General features: G+C 42.5%; 1 protein-coding gene across 1 annotated transcript in view; it reads right to left on the minus strand.

Moving 5' to 3' along the window:
- LOC124789285 (solute carrier family 22 member 7-like) overlaps positions 1-22,407 on the minus strand; it is a 96,681-nt gene that overhangs the window by 13,293 nt on the left and 60,981 nt on the right. The window contains exons 5-6 of the mRNA XM_047256591.1: positions 14,030-14,198; positions 5,649-5,870 (exon numbers count right to left, since the gene is read on the minus strand). Coding sequence (XP_047112547.1) covers positions 5,649-5,870; positions 14,030-14,198 — 391 coding nt within the window. The remainder of the gene's footprint in view (positions 1-5,648; positions 5,871-14,029; positions 14,199-22,407) is intronic.

The following is a 22,407-nucleotide window of genomic DNA, read 5'->3' on the forward strand; positions in this document are numbered from 1 at the left end:
TCTAGGGGACTAATGACCTCAGCAGTTGAGTCCCATAGTGCTCAGAGCCATTTGAGCCAATACAATGTATTCAGGTGTTGTTTTTCGAGAAAATGATTTAAAAGTCTGTATTATCCAGGTTTTTAACATGGCCAGATCTGAAAAATTTGCTACTTTCAATTCACCATTCGTCTTCCAAAATATTAAATATAAACCCCCCCTTCCCCCCTACAAACTATCGTTTGGGCGCCCTTTCCAGCAGCTAAGTCATTGCAGTAATGTCTTCTTATTTATATTACGGGTACATGTAGTATAAAAGGTAAGTCTTAAACCGTATGTTGTGTACAGTAAATGCAGTCATTGACCAAAAATTACGTAATTGTTTTTGTTTTATTGTGGTTTAAGATAGGTGTAACACAACTCAGAGCGGGGAAATCGGCATAGAGCGATATGCTGACAAGAACCCATCTTCCCGGTGGATATTTTTTCGTATTGCCGTGACGCTCCAGGAAACGGGAAATTCAATTGCAAGGCAACGCAGTCATCTTATAATTCGCTCAGACGAAGCTACCGACATTACTGTTCTCGCTGGCGCTCCAGTGAATCCACTCGTGAGCACACGAAAGCTTGAGTAGAAGACTGACACACCTAAAACCATTGACTCATTTACGTTTCTGTCAGAGGATACTAATCTGCTAATTAGTCTCAAGCAGTCGTGGAAGTCATTCCTGTGCTATTCTTGTAATGAATGTACGAATAGGATGGAACTGCTATCGTATTTCAGTGACACGTACGCTGGTGTTAGGAGTGCCAGTCTATTGTTCAAGCTCTCGTGTGCTCACGCGTGGATTCACTGGAACGGAAGAGAGAATAGTAACTTCGGCAACTTCGTCTGTGCGAGTTCGACAAAGATCACGTCGCCTCGGGTTCAAGCTTCCCGTTTCCTGAAGCGTCACAACAAGGCGAGAAAACAGTTTTCGGGAAGGTGGGTTCCTCGGACGTCGAGGTCTGCGTTAAAGTTGTTAAAAGGTTGAGAATATTTTTATAATTTATTACTCGCTAAGGTGAAGTGAAGAAGCCCACTACTATTACACATGGCTCCAGAGAAAGAAATCTAGAGATGGTGAATTGGATGATGCAGAAGGCCGTGTAAATTACATCCTGCTTATGCACTGTTGATGTGTTTACTTCCACCAATAAAAAGTGTCGCCACTAAGTACAATACAGAAACAACAAAACAAGTAGAAACGAAGTGTCCTGCCTGTGTCTATCAAATGAATACATCCACCCGGAGCGGTACGCATCAAACATGTGTGGGGAGACTATTGTATCTTGGTGCACTTTTCGCAGTTTCACCACTAGCCAGCTCTGTAATAGAGATTTAGTATTCCTTTTTTAAATAACGGCATTCACTTTTTATCTGATACAGTCGTTTTCTGAAGTTGCTAAAATTACTCCGGCTAAATAAGGTTTATTCAAATGGAAAAAAATGTTCCAAAGAACAGTTTGGTCACATACGAATACCTAGGGACAAGTATTCTATTGAAATTTAAAAGCTTTGCAGTGGAGAAAAATCTCGTCAATGCTGTATTTAGCAATATATCTGTTACATTATTACTCTACTGCACACCAATAATCAGTAAAGCAATCAGTAAAGAAAAGTATGGCTTAACTGTTCACAAACTTTATAAACAGTTCTAGACACATATAGCGTTTTACTCGCCATAAAATTCTGTACCTGAAGAAGTAATAATATATTCCCAATAGCTTTAATGTATTGTACAGCACTTGAATGTGTAAACGTTAAATATTTATAAATGATGCGCAAAACACATCCTCACGTCTAACAACAACAACAAGCACTAAGGAAAGTGGCGGTAACTGCTTGTGCCGGCCCATTCTTTCATTTAATTTTAAAATCAGTCACTAAACTGAAGTGCCAACCAAAAACCATCATTAGTTCGTAGGTACAGTATAGTATCCTCCACGTACAACACTATACATATGAGATTTTTTCTGTTGACAGTACTGCACATCTCCAATGGATCTAAAGAATGTCTTCATGGAACCATCACTGTGTATGTCCGACTTTCACCAGATAGTATACTTATCATTGAAATAGATTGTTGACTTTTGCAATGACAAGTCATTGAGTTCATGTTAGACTCTTGTAAGCTCTACACCACCTATATTGTCTACTACGTGACACTTTAGACTCGTGTCACTTATTGTTATATGCACTGAAGACGGCTATCTAGTAGCTGAAATATAGATCATGTGTAATGAAATGACGAATTTCACAAACAACTGCTCTTCTTTTCTCCGTTGTATATATTCAATGATGGCTGCCTACAACGTGATCACATGGGTTCCAGTTTAATCAGAACAAATATTCATTATAACAGATTTTGACGGTTCCATAATGTCGTTCCTTGTAGAAGTGTTTGTCTCTTAAATTACGACTGAACAGTATGAAAAAAGTGATCGACCCTGTGAGGTCAGAGATTCGTCCTACTTCTTTTGTGTTAACTGCAGTGATCACGAAAACTCGTCCATCTTACTGGCTAGTGCGCCTTCAAACTGAAATTACTTTTTTCTTTAGGGTGGACCACAGCCGCCAAAAAGTTTCTGAATGACAACGTTTTCACCATTCGACTGTAATTATGTTTATTATGCCCTCTATTTGGCTCTGGAGCCATCATCAAGTTGACTACATCATCCCTTAGAACATGCCAAACATATCAAGAACAATCTGCATCTACATGTTGTGATGGAACATATGCTATCTTCTCATGCAATAATGTCAAAAGATCAAAATGCATCAATGCGCAGGAACACACACGTGAACATACGAAACTGACGTAGGATATGATGGGCAGATATAAGATGGAGTATGATTGACGACGACATGTAGGTTGCTATGGACGGGCCAACTAAACAGATCCACAGATATTATAGTAAATATTTTTTTTAGCGTAACTTCAGCATTATCTTTTACATTTCACTGTAGTAGACACAGAAATAAGAAATATTCACTTTAATGTAATATTTGAAAAATTAAAAGGTGTGTCATCGGCCCAGTCAAGCGGACTGGTTTTCTACATTGCGTCAGGCAGTCACCGTGAAAAGACTATTGTGTAATAGTTGATAAACACTACACACATCTAAATAAGTGTCAAAACATTTCGTATGTTTTATTTTTAGTAGTTTTTTGTGTGTTCCTGTAACCGAATAACAAATTACACGCAATTCACACCAAGAAGGCTAATAATAGAAATGTCACCCTCTAAGGGAAAAAAAAACCCAGTTCATGTGATTTATTATCAAAACAATTACAAACTATTAAAACATCAGTAGTGAAAACCATTACTTATATTTTTTCTGGTGGCTTGCTTAGGCCTAAGGTTACATAGAATAAGAGGTGGCTCACTGAAGACAGCTCGCACGGTACTGCTTAAGAGCGGCTAGTCTCCATCTACAGCACGTAACTTTAAATTGTGAATATGACAAAATGATGTGAATTGTTCGTACTTTCCAATGATGGCTGCAGATATTTAATCACTATTACCATATCACAACGGCTTTTCAAACATTGTTACTAGTCAGTTACAAGACCATAGTATCAATACTATCTTTTCTCACTGTTGGTATGTGTCTTCGTGGAACAACCCACCAAGATGATGAATTTTGTCAACAGTGAGGAACTGAGGAAAAGTAAGGCCAGTTACTTATGAAAAATCACATCCTCGGTACAAAAAAATGTGTAATGTCATCATTTACGAGCATTTTTCTTTTCATCAACTATCGATGGCCCTTAAAAATTACATTCTCTCATCCGAAAAGTGTGTAGTTTGTAGAATAACAAGGTAGATAATGAAGTTTTGCATAACAGCGATATGGGAAAAATACTCTCTTCTTTGCATGCTATTATTTGCCAAAATCTCATTTCAATATATGAAACCGTTTATGAAATATGAGGAATGTTGTGGATATTTCACTCTGGCCTTATCACTGACGCTGCGCGATCGCAAATGAGTGTGCTACGTCAGATAAATTTTCTAGATGGTTCAAATGGCTCTGAGCACTATGAGTCTTAACATCTGAGGTCATTAGTCCCCTATAACTTAGAACTACTTAAACCTAACTAACCTAAGGACATTACACACATCCATGCCCGAGGCAGGATTCGAATCTGCGACCGTAGCGGTCGCGCGGTTCCAGACTGAAGCGCCTAGAACCGCTCCGCCACACCGGCCGTAGAGCCAGAATCAGTTTGAGTATCGAGTGGCTTTCTGCGGTGTTTCTGTGGAACCATGTATGAAGGTATTAAATAAAACAGGAGTGATTTGTTTGAGAGGAGGCTGAATGATCTCCAGTATGTGGCTCGAACGGTAAACCCTGATGTCATACCCTTCACAAACAAGATCTCAAATTACATATCCCAGCAGGATAACGCAAGAATCCACAGCGCAGTTCAGACTACAAACGCTCTGAAGAATGTACAGATCATTGACTGTCTGTCTGGTCCACTTATTTGTCACCCATAGTGCCAGACTAGGATGCGATGGGAGAATATATTCTGTGATACCAGACTTCAGACAACAACTATCACGAACTGATACAGCATGTGTTTCAGGCATGGCAAGAAATTCATCCAGATGACCTTCCAAGGCTATTTGATTCCACACCACAACGAATACAAGAGTGTATTCGTGCCCATGGAGGGCACACCACACATTCGTGTTGGTGATGGGCATAAGTCAAGTCAAGAATGAAAATTTAATGTTTTAATAGCAGTTATTTGACGAAAAACTTCACAAAGTTTCATAAATATCGAACTGATATTTCATGGTGCAGCGCTTTCTATTTCAGTCAGTGTACAAGATGTCCCATTTATCTTGACCACCCCAAGGAACTTTTCGTCCAGAAACAAAACGGCTAAATTTTCTAGAATTTGCTGACAGATAGATACCTTTACCTAAATCTAAAGAAAAATTCAATATGTTAGCTAAATTTCATATGCAGCAGCAAATCATGTAATATGCACCGAAAGCAAAATAATAGCGACCCCTATTTTTCATTGCAAACTTTTCCGAATTTCGCGCAGTGTCTTACTTCCACGTAAACATTACGATACCTATGATCATTAATTAAGTGATAGGCGCCTCATCATGAACCTCACATATAAAACAATAAGCAAGAATTTTTTTTTTAGCTAATGGTTTCTGTAAAATCTTTGTGAAAGATTGCTGGGCTTGCGCCTCAATTGTCATCGCCGATCGGCCGAAAGGGGGCAAACACTTATTGGCCTCTCCTTCCGAAGAAACGAATAAACTCGCCCAGTGCTTTTTGACGGAAAATGGTCAGTGTGCACCGGCCACCGTACCCTACGCGGCCTCTAGTTTCAGGATCTGACTTTCTCCCCTCTTTGTTATTCAGGAGTTATTTGCAGAGTAACTTGAGAATGTTATGAGAGTTTTGGGATGAATATATCCAACAATCAAAGGATTACAGTTACAACACTTGTGGGCTAAGTTAATTTTAATAATGGCGCTTATAACGTGTGTGATTGCGTATAAATTCAGATAATTCGCTATAGCACGTAAATGGGTTTATCGAGTGCTGGAAGCTTATCTAAAATTCTGAGTAACTGTCAAATTATTAATTACCTGCCGAAAACCAGAATGAGTGTGTTCTTGAACAAACTTCTGTTTGTGACCAAGCTCAGCACACTCATGTTGGCAGAGTGACGTTTGCTCATGCTGCTGAGGACTTCATACGTGTCATCTGGAACAGGTCTCTTGTTAGTTTCTGCGATTCTGCGTATCACAGAAAACGCTTTTTTCGTGTGTCCCTTGTTAAGCAGCCATCTGGGTGACTCGGGAAGGAAACTGTAATAGTTGTGAAAGTAACAAATAAATAAAGTGAACAGAAGTTATCATGGATTTTTATAATGCATAAACATCAGCTTTTTGTCTCTCTTACCATTAAAACAGTATTATGTTACTTAAATGTCTTCAAAATTGAAAATCATAAATTCCTTGACAGGTAAAATTTATTTAACATCATACAATATATACCCTTGACGCAGAAAATATGACAGTTCCAATATATTCTTGGCAAACCTTTAGCGACGCCAGTTGATTGCAGCCGAGGCATCATGATCTTCAAATACTTGTATACTCTGAAAACTCTTCTGGAGTCCATGGCAGAGGGTATTTGCCGTTCTAGTAGTTGTTAAAGATTATTCTCATTGCATTCACGAATGGATGATTGTTTAAACGCCTCTGTGCGTGCAGTAAGCAATCTAATCTTATCTTAGCAATTCCTATGGGATCGATACGTAGGGAGCTGTAGTATATTTCTAGATTTCTCTTTTAAAGCCGGTTCCTAAAATTTTGTAAGCAGGTTCCCACTGAATAGTTTGCGTCTGTCTTCTAGTGTCTACCACCTAAATTTTTTCAGCGCCTTCGTGACACTCTCCCACGAGTTAATAAAACTGGTGATTATTTGTGCTATCCTTCTTTGTAGGTTCAGTGTCCATTGCTAGACGTGTTTGGCGGAGGTTCCATAGACGTGAGCAACATTTTAGGATGGGTCACTCCAGTACTTTATAACAAACCTATTGGTTGCATCTTCCCAATAACCTTTCAATGAACCGAAATCCGTCACCTGCGTTACCTGTGATTGAACCTATGAGGTCGTTCGGTTTCATATCCCTACAGATTGTTATACTTGTCTGAGTCGACTGATTCCAGTAGCGACCCACTGATAATACAGCAATAAGACACCACGTTTGTGCACGAGTTAACATTTCGGAACATTTAAAGCAAGTTGCTTTGTAATCCTATCAAGATCTGACTTAAGATTTTTCCAGCACTTCTGAGACTGTACTTCATTATCGACAATTGCATCATCGGCGGAAAGTGGGCGAGGCTCAATTAGAAGTAATTGAGAATACTAGGGGGATGGAAGGTTGATGGAGGGGGAGGGGTACACCAGGCAGCAAATCGTTGCTCATGTAGGCACCAATGGCTCATGCCACCTGAGTTCAGGGGCTTTCCTTGGTTCATAGAGGCGGCTGGCTGATGTGGTGAAGACAGATAACCTCGCCCGTAGCGTGGAAGCAGAGCTATCGTTTTACCGCGTCGTTCCCAGAATCGACTGCGATTCTCTCGTTTGGAATACAGTGGTAGGTCTAAGTCAGAGGTTCAGACGGTTCTGCGATGGTACCGGATGGAAATTTCTAGACCTTCGCTACTGGGTGGAGAACGTTAGTGTTCCCCTTAATAGACCAGGCGTGCGCTACACGCCGGAAATGGTTATTAGAGTAGCGGAGTACATGTGACGTGCACATGTGGGTTTTTCAGGATAGAGGAAACCCTCCACAGGCCCGATAAGATGCTTTCTCAGTCCAGAGCAGCATTCATCTGAGTAGCAAATCGGGAGTATAAAATCTTAATATCCTACAATTTTACTTCTGGAGTGTCTATGGAAAGATAGTGCAACTAATCTCACTTATTAACGGTAACTATGGCCACATAGTATTAGGAACGGAAAGATGGCTGAAACCAGATCTGAGTAGCAATGAAATTCTGAATTCCGACTGGAATATACATAGCAAAGATAAGTTGAAAGCGGGTTGTGAAGGCGTTTCTTAGCCACAAGAAATGCAATGATATCTAGTGAAAGTAGTACCGATCCAGAATTTGAAATAATTTTAATGAATATAAGTGTTAGAGGAGTATCAAATATGGTCAGCGGATGTTTTGACAGATCACCTACTAAAGCCACAGTAGTGACGGAAAAGTTAAGAGGAAACTTGGATACTATTTCACGCAAATTTTCGCATGTTATAGTTTTAGGTGGAAATTTTAATTTACCAGCTATAGACAGGAAGACCCAACTTATTAGGATGGGTAGTAGGGACAAAGAATAATGTAAATTAGTTCTAAGCTCTTTATACGAAAAATAGTTTGAGTTGTTAATAGTAGAATCAACTCGTAAAGATAAAATCTTTGACCTGCTGATAACAAACAGAACCGAACTTTCCGACTCAGCGAAGAATAGGTAATCAGTGATCAAAGTGCCGTTACAGCATCACTGAATACGGCAGTAAACAGGCACATAAAGAAATGTAGGAAAATATTTCTGCTTAGCAAGAGCTACAAGACACAGATTTGAAATTATCTAATGGGGCAGCACGACAATTCCATCTCCAATTCTAAAAACATTCCGTACCAATGGACAACGTTCAAGAGCGTTGTACTACACGGACTATACCGGTATTTGCCGAGTAAGCTGCGACCTGACGGGTGTAAAAGACCCGCCGTGGTTCGACAGCCATGTCAGGAAACTGCTAAAAAAGCAAAGAGAGCTTCAGTACAAATTTAAACGTAGCCCAAGTTCCACAGACAAACGAAAGTTAAACGAAGCCAAAATTAGCGTTCACCGCATGCGAAAGTAAAATTCTGTCTACCGACATGCACAGAAATCCTAAGAAGTTTTATTCTTGCTTTAAATCAATAAATGAATCTAAGGCATCTTTCCAGACACTCTGTGACCTTAATGGCGCTGAAACAGAGGACGTAACAGAAAAGGCCGAAATTCCTAACCTCTTTTTCCAAAACTGTTTCACAGAGGTAGGTCGCACTGTAGTCCCTCCTTTAAATCGTCGTACGAACGACAGAATTGCTGATACCGAAATAAATGACCGTGGTATAGGAAAGTGACTGAAGTCACTACGCAGAGGGAAGGGAACTAGACCTGACGGGATACCAATACGATGCTAAATAGAGTATGTGAAATAACGTGGCCCTCTTCTAACAGCAGTGTACCGTAGGTTTTTGGAGGAAAAAAGCACAGGTCATCCCCAGTTTCAAGATGCAAGACACTGTAGGCCTATATCTGTGACGTCGGTGAATTGTAGAATTTTGGAACTTGTTTTATGCTCGCGGACTCTGATATTCCTGAAGGCCGAAAATCTCTTCAATAGGAACCATCATGGATTCTGAAAACAACTATCTTGTGAAGCCCAGTTCGCTCTGTTTGTCCACGAGATACAGAAAGCAGCAGATAGAGGCTCCCATGTAGACGCCGTGTTCCCTGACTGCCATAAGGCGTTCGACACAGTCTCTTACTGCCACCTAATAAACAAAATTACGAATACATAGCCAGATTTACCCTTTATTATGTGATTACACAATTGCAAAACAATCACCGGAGGCAGTTATTTCCATATAATATCTACGAGTATGCGTATGGAACGATTTGGAATGGAATGATCACATAAAATTAACTGCGGGTAAATAAATACTAGACTGAGAATTATTGGAAGAATCTGCAGGAAATGTAGTCCATCAGGAAGAGAACTAGCTTACAAAACACTCGTTCAACCAATACTTGAATTTTGGTCATCGGTGTGGGATCCGTACCAGATAGGACATAGACGAAACAGAGAAGATCTCAAGAAGAGCAGCACGTTTCGCTAGAAGTTCGTTTAGTAAGGACGAAAGCGTCACAGAGATAATCAACTTATTCCAGTGGCAGACGCTGCAGGAGAGGCATTCTGAATCACGCCAAAGTTTATCGGCAAAGTTTCGAGAGCTTACGTTACTAGAAAAGTCAACAAACATATTTCTTCCCCTTATGTATGTCTCGCGATAAGGCCTTGAATATGAAATTGGAGAGGATTTGAACCCACACAGAGGCTTGCCGGAAACCGTTCTTCCGTGCACAATTCGCGACTGGGACTTGAAAGGGGAAAATGACTGTGGTACATGTATGACAGTGGTACATATACCACCCTCCGCCACACATACCGAAAGGTGGCATATGGAGTCTGGATGTAGATGAAGATGAAGATGCATCGTCTGTGATGTCATTCCTAAAGGACGCGATTAGTAAGGGTCCCAACACATTTCCCTGGGGCACACCTGCGGCTGCTTACAAATCTGTCGACGATTCTCCATTTACGAAAACATGCTACATCCTTCCACCATCCTGAACCGAGTCACAAATTTCCATTGATGCTCCATAAAATTATACTTTAGATAATAAGCATAGGTGAGACACTGTGTCAATTGATTTCCGGAAGCCAAGAAATACTCCCTTGACTCATCGGTTTCAGGATGTTCGTGAGAGAAGTGCTAGTAGGATTCTCATGGCCGATGTTTCTGGAATCTGCTCTTGTTGGGATGATTCTTGGTGATGGAGCAGTAGCGCAACACTGAACACAAGTTTGATACGAGGGATATTCGGAAAGTAAGTTCCGATCATGAAATGGAAACCACTGCGAAAATCTAACAAAACTTTGCACCTATGTGTTCGACAGTGTCTCTAGTATCCCTGTCGGTTGCATCACTTCGCTCTTTTCAGTTCTGAGCGCACGGTGAGTTAATAAAGATGCGTAGAAAATAGTGTCTCCCTCCAAGTATGAGGTCCTGGTGAGAGATTTCGCCTGAAGTTATGCAGCCCACATTACAGAACTGTCATATGGTTGCTACTTCGTGGCAATTCTCGGTCGCAATCTTCAGGGGCAATGAAAATGCTCCTGCAGCGTTTTCGATGGGAAGTGTCTGATCACCCGCACTACAGCCGGTAATTGGCTCCCTCCGTGTTTCATCTCTGTTCACATTAGCTACTGGCTATGAAGACAATATTTTCGTGCACACAACGAGCTGTAGATGAGAGTAGAGAATTGGCGGGAACACAGGCGGCTGCCTTCTATGACGAGGGTATTGGAAAGTTGGTATAATGGTGCGACAGATGTCCTAGCTGGAGCGGCAACTACGTAGAGAAGTAGCTGGAAGGTGGAGCCAACATTCGCAGATAAAACATTTCTGATTTTCAATGCTGTTTCCATTTCGCGACTGATCGGAACTTCCTTTCTGGACAAGCCTTGTATTACAGCATTTTATAGGAACTGTGAGAGTGCAACTGGTGCCAGTTAGAACAGTGTATGTTCAACCCTCTTGAGTACAACGTGCATGCATAATTTCGAAGAGACAGATTCAGTCTTATAAAAGAAGTCTCCGGCTGAAGTTGGAAACATGTTCTCCTGAGAACAGTTTTTCTGTTACAGTTATCGTCGAAAGGAGTCATCGCTGGTCTATTCAAAAATCATACACGGACGCTACAGCTGGGATGAGGAGGATTCTAACAAAAAGGCATGAAGTTCAGATCTGTCAATATAAGTTAGAACTTTTAGAGAAATTATATACTCACGATACTGTCTTGTGTTTTCGAACGAGTATTGCATGATGTTAACAAGGGCCCTAATTTTTTTTAAACTAAGCGTTAGTGTGAGAAGAAATCCATTTTTAACCAACAACTTCGTCAGAACTTCCCTGAATAGTCAAAACAAAAACAAAAAAAAAAACTCTTTGCTACCTTCAATACCCACCATAAAGTGTGGTTTGCTGTGTCGTATCTAAAGCCACTTGTTTTGTAGTGAGGGGAGTTGCAAGAACTGTAACATCAGCTCGTTACGTTATTAGCAGACGTAACCAAACTAATTTTTACCCTTACAACATAGTAATCAATGGAAGTCATTCGTCCTTTCACACAGTTATGGCATTTCATAACCTCTGTGGTATTCTGATTTGATTGCTCGCAGTATTTTCTATTGGTGCATCTCAAAAGGAAATCAAATAACTGAGAAGAAGAACTCAATTACAACCCTGCAGACAAAGTTTTCACGGTGCAGGCCACCACCACCTGGAGGTTACTCAGACTACTTTACTATTAACTAACAAAATATTTCTCACTTATACGAGGGTCTTTTCGAAAGTTCAAAATGGTTCAAATGGCTCTAAGCACTATGGGACTTAACATCTGAGGTCATCAGTCTCCTAGACTTAGAAATAATTAAACCTAACTAACCTAAGGACATCGCAAACATCCACGCCCGAGGCAGGATTCGACCGTAGCAGCAGCGCGGTTCCGGACTGAAGCGCCTAGAACCGCTCGGCCACAAGATCCGGCCTCCTATTTTTTGGGTGACTTTGGATGTCCACACCAAATGTCGTGCTTGCTTGAACCTTCCTCTTTCATATGCATGTGGTTCCATTGTTCTGAGGTAGTTGGTTCCAGCAGAGGAGTGTTCCAAAATGGAGTCTGATATGAACGCGCGTATAAAACAGCGATGTCTGATTCAGTTCCTCACTGCTCAAGAAACTGCACCGAATGAAATCCATCGACGCTTGCTAAAGGTGTATCGAGGCGATCGAATAGACGTGAGCAATGTGAGGCGATGGGTACGGCGTTTTCAAGGTGGTGAAAACGGTGTGCGTGACAAGCCACAGCACGGTCGACTCTGCACCCTTGTCATCCCTCGCAATGAAGAGCATCTTGATCAACCCTCATACCTGCTGATCGGAGGACACGGACCAGAGAATTGTGTGAAAAGCCGAATTTCGGCTGTAATGCCGTGGAAAGAATGTTGGAAGATCTTGATTGTTGCAAAGTCTGTGGGTGTTGGGTCCCGCGGATGCTTGCAGGAGAACAAAAAACTCATCGGTTGGAAATTTGTCGTGATCTGCTGGACCAGTATGGAGCCGAAGGTGACAATTTTCTGAACAGCATTGTCACCAGAGATGAGACTTGGTGTCACCACTAAGAGCCGAAATCCAAAAGACAGTCCATGGAATGACGACATGCGAATTCTCCGTCAAAGAAGAAATTCAAAACACAGCCGACTGCAGGCGAAGTGATGCGCTCAGTCTTCTGGGATAGCTATGGTGTGGTTCTTTTGGATATTCTGGGGCCTGGAGAAATGTCAATTCATCACGCTACAAGGCGATACTAACTAAGCTAAAAGCCCGAATTTTCAGGGTAAGGGCAGAGAAAAAGACCAACTTTCACCTGCAACATGATAACGTCAGACCCCACACCAATTTTTCGACCACACAGCTCATTGCGAAATTAAGCTGGACTGTCTTACTACATCCACCGTACATTTCCGATTTAGCGCCTTAAAACTTGCATCTCTTTGGGCCTCCGAATGATGGACTACATGGTGAACATTTTCAAGGCTCGAATGCCGGTGTCAAAGCTGTAGGGAAGTGGTTGGCCTAAGCTGGTTCCGATTTTTAAAAGGGCGGCATGCAGGCTCGCATTAATTGTTGACAGAAGTTCATAACGAATGGTGGTGACCATGTGGAAAAATGACAGTCTGTAGCTGAAATACTGCTCTATTTAGTTGCGCAGTTGTGATTTATGTATGTCCTGTAGTTTCCATGAATAAAAATAGGAGGCATTACTTTCGGAACGACCCTCTTATTTTCACTGTCAGTCTAACTAATGGTCTGCATGCCGTGTCGAACCATCACCTAAGAATAAAAAGAGATTGTTCTGGAGAAGGATGCTGAAGGACAAAGTTCGACCGAGTGGCGCCTGAATGACCAGTGAAGTGAGAGGCATTCGCTCTCTCTGCTCTCGGCGCAGCTTGACGTGTGCCCTCAATGATTTTGAGACTTTGTTCCGTCGCTGATGGACACCCACCATGACAAACCAGACCTTCTGGTGATTCAACAACTCCAGGGCGCGACAGGCTGTACTCCGTAGTGGAAAATATAGTCAGCTGTGGCACCTTTTGTCCCATTTCTAAGTGCCTCGGATGCCTGCAATTCCTGACAACTACTCTGGCACCTGCATGTGACAAGAGGCTCTCGGAATGTGTATGCTGAATTGAAAAGCTTCTATGCATTGTCATCTGCAATGACAAGAGGCTCTCGGAATGTGTATGCTGAATTGAAAAGCTTCTATGCATTGTCATCTGCAAGATGAAATTTAGTTCTAACACCCAGTAGCATGTTAATGACACAATAAGTGAATGTAATTCTGTCGCTAATCGTGTTATTCTGCATCGATTGGAGAATTAGAGCTCCCTTGCGCCACACTGTACTAAAAAAAACTCCTGTTTACAGCAACCGTAGTTTCTGATCGATCATGCATGTTCCACATTAATACTTGCTTCTAATACTTCTTCGTGAAATACATGCTATAAACAGAAAAGCTACTATTTACTTACAAACAGAGAACAACTTACCTTTGGCAGGTGAAGAGAAGAAAACATGGAACTGATGACGCTAGCATAAACGTGACCCAGTTTCCAGATGCCCAAGCGATGAGGGGACTCACCATTGAACCCACACTCATCATTAAAGCAAACTGGAAGTTGATATTCGACCGGTACATGATGTCCGTCAGCTCAAGCCCTGCAATTTTGAAGTGGTGTCACATAATATGAAAGACGCACTAATTTTGAATTTACAGCTATCGGTTGCCCGCCGTAACACATTGTGAAAGTCATACGAAATTTCATCGAAACGTGAGCCATCATCAGCAGACAATAGATTTACTGACCAGGAAGTGAGCGATATGCAGCTCATACATGCAATGGAAAAGCGCACAACGACTCTATGTCGATCTGTTCTCCCTGCGACGCCAACCACACCACAGTACTTTAGCATTTGCGGCTTTTGACACTCTTCATGAGGAAATCCTCCCATGCTGCTATGTATTACTTTTATTGTTCAACTAAAACTGCTCAGAAAAATAACCTGAGACAGAACCAAGGGATACAGAATGCACGTTTGAACGTAAGTAGTGCAGTGGAAATTGCTGATGTCAGCAGCAAGGACCTTGGGCGAATGAAACAAGTTTGTTTCCAAACAGGACACACAGCGCATATCGTTGACATTTGTACTGTTGTGCAGAGATCACCGACATAGTGTATTGCTTATGCAAAGATAAATGGGAGTAGCCGGCCAAAGTGGCCAGGCGGTTCTAGGCGCTACAGTCTGGAACCGCGCGACCGCTACGGTCGCAGGTTCGAATCCTGCCTCGGGCATGGATGTGTGTGATGTCCTTAGGTTAGTTAGGTTTAAGTAGTTCTAAGTTCTAGGGGACTTGTGACCTCAGCAGTTGAGTCCCATAGTGCTCAGCGCCATTTGAACCATACGTGGGAGTAAGCAATCAGACGAAATGCAGTTAATATACTTGTGTGCAAAAATTAAGAACGAGGGTAATTTTCGCATGACATGTCGCTGCCAAGTAACACAGCTCGACGAAACTTGCAGCCACACGTAGAAAGAACTGCTACGTCATAGTACAGAAATTAACTGGGCGAAACACACAATGAAACGAACAGAAGTGACACTTCAATTCAAAGACAATAATTATACTGAAGTTGTCGTGATTTATGAAGGTACCATGGTTATTACTAAAGGCGCGACATGGATCTCAATAGGATGTGTGATCACCAAAGACGGCAGCATATGCTTTGAACGTAGTAGGGCGTCGCATTGCTGCACTTGGGTGCGTTAAAGTGGAAACAGGTAGTGCACCTAGGAGTACTGTCGAACATCATCGTTTTGGAGGCCCAGGTGTTACGTTGTGGGGAGGTAAAGGGTGGGGCAGATAAAAGTGGCCCAGAGAGAAGAGTTCCAGGGTACAAAGAAAGACAGCAGAGCAATGGAAATAAAGTACTTACCTGACTATATCAGACGCTGAAAGTGACCACCGTTCTCCTTTAGGCACTTTTGGGCCCTGGTCACCGAGCTACTGACCTCGGATCGAAGCTGAACTGCTGGAATTTTGGCAGTCTCATCCGAAGTGTTCTGCTGCAGTTCTTGAAGACTATGAGGGTTGTTGGACACGACTTAGGTTTGAGAGCTCCCCAGACAAAGTAATCGCACACTGACAGATGAGGTAACGTGAGTGGTCAGCTACAGTCGCGATTAGACTGCAGGTTTCAAACGGAGTATTCGTCCCCGTGATCGACGTGATATGCCGATCTTTTTACGACTGCCGACGGCTTGATTTGGTACGACTCTGCATCATTTTCTGCTGAACTGCAGCCATATTTTCTGGTGTGCGCATGTTTCGGAATGTTTATGACTTGTACAAAGCCGCGCGGGATTAGCCGAGCGGTCTGGGGGGCTGTAGTCATGGACTGTGCGGCTGGGCCCGGCGGAGGTTCGAGTCCTCCCTCGGGCATGGGTGTGGGTGTTTGTCCTTAGGATAATTTAGGTTAAGTAGTGTGTAAGCTTAGGGACTGATGACCTTAGCAGTTAAGTCCCATAAGATTTCACACACATTTGAACATTTTGAACTTGTTCAAAACAGATCCTATCTGACGCCATTTTCGGACTAAGCGTTGCATGGCACTCTTTGCCGGCGCTTTGACAGCATTAAACTTCTCAGCAAACAACTGACCACACCTTTTCAACGACTTTGTTGTAAAGTAACTTTCCATAACGAACACCCGCTACTCCACTGTGAGGACCACTGTCTCCTTTGCACAGCACTACTCACACTGACACAGCCCATACTATGCTCTGAACTGATATGGATCACGTGGCGGGCGTACACGTCTTGTGCGTGTCACGTGTGCGGTTATATGTACAGGGTGGTCCATTGATAGTGATCGGGGCCAATTTCTAACGAACTAAGCATCAAACGAAAAAACTACAAAGAACGAAACTCATCTAGCTTGAAGGGGGAAACCAGATGGCGCTATGGTTTGCCCGCTAGATGGCGCTGCCATTGGTCAAACGGGTATCAACTGCGTTTTTTTTAAAAAGAGGAACCCCTTTTTTATTACATATTCGTGTAGTACGTAAAGAAATACGAATGTCTTAGTTGGACCACTTTTTTTCGCTTTGTGATAGATGGTGCTGTAATAGTCACAAACGTATAAGTACGTGGTATCACCTAACATTCCGCTAGTGCGGACAGTATTTGCTTCGTGATACATTACCTGTGTTAAAGTGGACCGTTTACCAATTGCCGAAAAGGTCGATATCGTCTTGATGTATGGGTATTGTGATCAAAATGCCCAACAGGCGTGTGCTATGTATGCTACTCGGTATCCTGGACGACATCATCCAACTGTCCGGACCGTTCGCCGGATATTTACGTTATTTAAGGAAACAGGGAGCGTTCAGCCACATATTTTAACGTCAACCACGACCTACAACAAATGATGATGCCCACGTAGGTTTTTTAGCTGCGGTCACGACTTATCCGCACATCAGTAGCAGACAAATTGCGCGAGAATCGGGAATCTCGAAAACGTCGGTGTTCAGAATGCTACATCAACATCGATTGCACCGGTACTATATTTCTGTGCATCAGGAATTGCATGGCGACAACTTTGAACGTCGTGTACAGTTCTGCCACTGGGCACAAGAGAAATTACGGGACGATGACAGATTTTTTGCACGCGTTCTATTTAGGGACGAAGCGTCATTCACCAACAGCGGTAACGTAAACCGGCATGATATGCACTATTGGCAACGGAGAATCCGCGATGGCTGCGACAAGAATATCAGCGACCATGGCGGGTTAATGTATGGTGCGGCATTACGGGAGGAAGGATAACTGGCCCCCATTTTATCGATGGCATTCTAAATGGTGCAGTGTATGCTGATTTCCTACGTAATGTTCTACCGATGTTACTACAAGATGTTTCACTGCATGACAGAATGGCGATGTACTTCCAACATGATAGATGTCCGGCACGTAGCTCGCGTGCGATTGAAGCGGTATTGAATAGCATATTTCATGACAGGTGGATTGGTCGTCGAAGCACATTCACCGGATCTGACGTCTCCGGATTTCCTTCTGTGGGGAAAGTTGAAGGATATTTGCTATCATGATACACCGACAACGCCTGACAACATGCGTCAGCGCATTGTCAATGCATGTGCGAACATTACGGATGGCGAACTACTCGCTGTTGAGAGGAATGTCGTTACACGTATTGCCAAATGCAATGAGGTTTACTGACATCATTTTGAGCATTTATTGCGTTAATGTGGTATTCACAGGTAATCACGCTGTAACAGCACGCGTTCTCAGAAATGATAAGTTCACAAAGGTACATGTATCACATTGGAACAACCGAAATAAAATGTTCAAACGTACCTACGTTCTGTATTTTAATTTAAAAAACCTACTTGTTACCAGACTGTTCGTCTAAAATTGTGAGCCATATGTTTGTGACTATTACAACGCCATCTATCACAAAGCGAAGAAAGTGGTCCAACTAAAACATTCATATTTCTTTACGTACTACACGAATATTTAATAAAAAATGGGGGTTCCTATTTAAAGAAACGCAGTTGATATCCGTTTGACCTATGGCAGCGGCATCTAGCGGGCCAACCATAGCGCCATCTGGTTTGCCCCTTCAAGCTAGACAAGTTTCGTCCTTTGTAGTTTTTTCGTTTGACGCTTATTTCGTGAGATATTTGGCCCGGTCACGATCAATGGACCACTTATCCGGACCACTTTTATTTGCCCCACCCCGTGTAACGTTGCAAGGGCGTGCTTCCTTCCAGATCTTTGAAGTGGTCTATGTGCCTGTGACACTGTGCTCCTTCCCCGTAAGCGTCTTTCCAGCGATGCTCGACGGCATCTAACTGTGCAAGTGGAGGAGCTCTCGAAACGAGAGGGCATTCGGCGAACTTACTGCCCTTCACCCGGCTTGAGTCCCATTAAGTACCTGTGTGATGCGCGGCGAAGAAGTACTGCAGAACGCCACATGCACCAATGACCATCCAGCAAATGTCAACCACACTGGTGAGTAATGGAACGCTCTACCACAAGAACTCCTCGCCAACCTCGTGGCGAGTGTGAGGGCATGTTTCAGAGCATACACTGTCGTCAGTGGTGATCACACACTGTATTAAGAACCACCTCCGGCCTTTTTATATGTCGAGTAGACCTTCTTAAACCACTGTTTTTCGGTGTAATTATTGCCTTTCAATAAAAAGTGCCATAACTGTTCGTCTCATTGTGTATTTCTTTCAGTTAGCTTCCATACTAAACTGGCCGGCTGGGGTGGCGAGCGGTTCTAGGCGCTACAGTCTGGAACCGCGCGACCGCTACGGTCGCAGGTTCGAATCCCGCCTCGGGCATGGATGTGTGTGATGCCCTTAGGTTAGTTAGGTTTAAGTAGTTCTAAGTTCTAGGGGACTGATGACCTCAGAAGTTAAGTCCCATAGTGCTCAGAGCCATTTGAACCATTTGAGCCACACTAAACTGTAGTAGCTCTTTCTATGTATGCTCTAAGTTTCATCGAGCTATGTTAATTGAGAGTCACGGGTCACGTGAATTTTACTTTTTTCCTTAAAGTTTATACTCCAGTTTATTTAACGAGCCACCGTAGACCACGGCTTCCTTATACCAAAACATTAGAAAATAAACATGAACAGCAGGGAACGATTAACGAGAATATTAGATTATACTGCGCAGGTGATCGCCAACCTGTCACGTGTACCAGTATAGTAGCTGCTCCAAAGAAATCATTTTGATAAATGCAGATCTAAACAAAGATGAGGCGTTACTACTGACAGCGAAATTCTGCAGGTGAAGCTATAAAATTCTTCAAACGCAGCTCAGGTTGATGATGTCGAAGTACTAAAACCAGGCAGTTATCGTAATGGAGATCATATACTCTTTTTTAAGTCAGTACACGTGACCGTGAGCGAAACAAGTTCTGCGTTCGTGGAAAAAGATGAATACCGTTGCAAAACGATGTGCAATACTGCTTCTGATAAATGTCTGGAATACCTTGAGCAACTGTTTCCCAACACACGCTGATTATCTTTAAAAAGCCTGTTGTTAAAAAACCGGTAGTGGTGACAAGAATAGCATTACAAGATTAAAAGCTAGGGAAAAAAAAAAAATTCTGTATGCGCTGTTCTGTTCCCCCCTCCCGCCGGAGGTTCGAGTCTTCCCTCGGGCATGTGTGTGTGTTGTTCTTAGCATAAGTCAGTTTAAGTTAGTTTCAGTTGTGTGTAAGTCTAGGGACCGATGATCTCAGCAGTTTGGGCCCTTAGGAATTGACACACATTTGAACATTTTTTTCTTCTGTTCCGCGCCGTAGATTTTTCGTGAAAGCTTTGGGATCAAATCAATGTCTTTCGTGTCAATATGTAATTTAATAATTAATCACTTTATATAATGGTCAACAGCGATGATTGATAAATCACAAGTTTAACGCTCTACTCTGGTGCCGCCATGTTGCCATCTATGTATCATGACTGTTCACTGTGACATATTCCAACGACGCCTTCAGACGATTTGTATATTTTTGCCCCCGGTTCCTGTAGGTTCCACGGACCTGTTGCGTAATCGCTGTGAATTTTTCTTCATTTCCTTTTCGACACTGCCGTAGCTCTCATATTCGTTCGACACTGGTCTTTTTGTGTCTTTTAGGTTACTTTCCTCGCGATCTTTCCCGTGATTCCGAGGGTATTTGCGAGTAACGTGAGACAGCTTTCATTATATTATGTTTTACTTTTCAATTTAATACTGATTTTTCAATTTGGGTCCTAGTAGTGATCCACAATGACACCCGAATCAATGTTTCAGCGAAACGTGTTTACACGCTACATCGACGAAGCTAATATGAAAGAATCATGCGTATGAGCTTGTGCCGGTATAATGACGGCACAGTCAAAACAAATACTACGTGACAAGTACATACAGACATGATCTATTCGTTTTGGGCTGAACCACTGCACGCTATTAGTTTCCCAGTTATTAGTGATTCAAATCACACCTAGCTTTCAAAAAGTGTTTTACGGTAGAAGACTGCAGCACCATTCCCCCTTTCAATTATCGAACAAACGCAAGGATGGCTGACATAGTGTTTAGTGTATCTGGGATTGGAAAACAGTTAGGATACTTAGACGCCAGGAAGGCATCTGGCCCAGACGGTATCCCCGTAAGATTTTACGTTGACTATTCTACAAATATAGCACCATTATTATCCATCATCTATAAGAGACCATTGGAGCAGCGGAAAGTTCCACGGGACTGGAAGAACCCAGGTCATAGCAATCTATAAAAAGGGTAGAAAATCAGATGCACATAATTACCAGCCAATTTCACTGACATCGATTTGTTGTGTTCAGACATAATGACCCTTCTAGACTCTGAGAAGCTCATCTGCAGAAACCAGCACCGGTTTTAGGAGACACTGGTCATGCGAGACACAGCTGGCCCTCTTTGTGCATGATACACAACAGGATCTAGATACCGGCTCCCAGGTCGAAAGGTGTTAGACTCAGTTCCGCACTGTCGCTTGCTCCAAAAAGTGGGCGCTTACGGTCTATCCGACGACATATGCGGTTGGATACAAAGTTTTCTAACAGACATGGAGCAGTATGCCGTCCTGAATGGGGAGACTTCAACAGAAACAAGCATAACTTTAGGTGTGCCCCAGGACAGCGTAATAGGTCCGCTACTTTTTACGATTTATATAAACAAGCTGGTTGATGCTACTGACAGCGGCACTGGATTGTTTGACGATGATGCTGAAGTCTACAGGAAAGTAGTATCACACGAAAGTTGTGAACAAATCAATGAGGATTTGCAGAAAATAAATGGTTGGTGTAATGGCTGGTCGTTATCTATCAATATTAGTAAGTATAACCTACTGCGCATAACAAAGGGAAAATCCCCATTAATGTACGAGTACAAAATAAATGCCCAGTCTTTGGAAGCGGTAACAGCTGTCAAGAATCATAGTGTGACTATTCGAAATGATCTCAAATGGAACGATCAGATTGGACAAGTAACGTGTAAGGCGAATTCTAGATTGCGGTTTATTGGTAGAATCCTGGAGCGATGCAGTCCTTCAACAAAGAAAATTGCTTGCAGTACTTTAGTTCGTCCAGTCTTAGAGTATTGTTCGTCTGTGTGGGACCCTTACCAGTTGGGTCTGATTCAAGAGATTGAGAAGGTCCAAAGAAGAGCGGCAAGATTCGTGACTGGTACATTTAGCCATCGCTAGAGCGTTACAAATCTCATAGAAAGTTAGAAGTGGGATAAACTTGCAGATAGACGACGCGCTAGACGGAAGGGGCTGCTCACTGAATTCCAAAATCCGATCTTCGCCGAGGATGTAGAGCATATATTATTAACACCAACTTTAATATCGTGCAATGATCACCATTCAAAGATAAGGGAAATTAGAGCTCGTACTGAGGCTTCAGACAGTTGTCTTTCCCTTGTGAGATCCGCTAGTGGAACAGAGAGGGCACGAATAGTGCCTTCCGCCACGCACCGCTCGGTGGCTGGCGGGTTTATATATGTAGATGTATTTTACGACACAATAAAGTTAGACAAGAGGATAGACGTTTTCACGTCAAACAAATTATCATAAACGCAGAACATCCATGTGTATCAAAGATTTGACTAACACGATTTCTATTGCCATCGAAAAACATTGTTCACCTCCAACACTCAGTGAAATACTGAATGTATGTACAAGTTCAGGTATATTTGCCAGTATACGCTGGCAAGATACATACCATGCTGGAAGATCCCGCAGTAAGGGGTTCATTGAGTTCATAATGTGGCCAATTTTACTGGTCAAATGGTTGAGCAAAGCGCAACAAGACTCCC

This window comes from Schistocerca piceifrons, chromosome 3, assembly GCF_021461385.2.
Source record: "Schistocerca piceifrons isolate TAMUIC-IGC-003096 chromosome 3, iqSchPice1.1, whole genome shotgun sequence".
NCBI lineage: Eukaryota > Metazoa > Arthropoda > Insecta > Orthoptera > Acrididae > Schistocerca > Schistocerca piceifrons.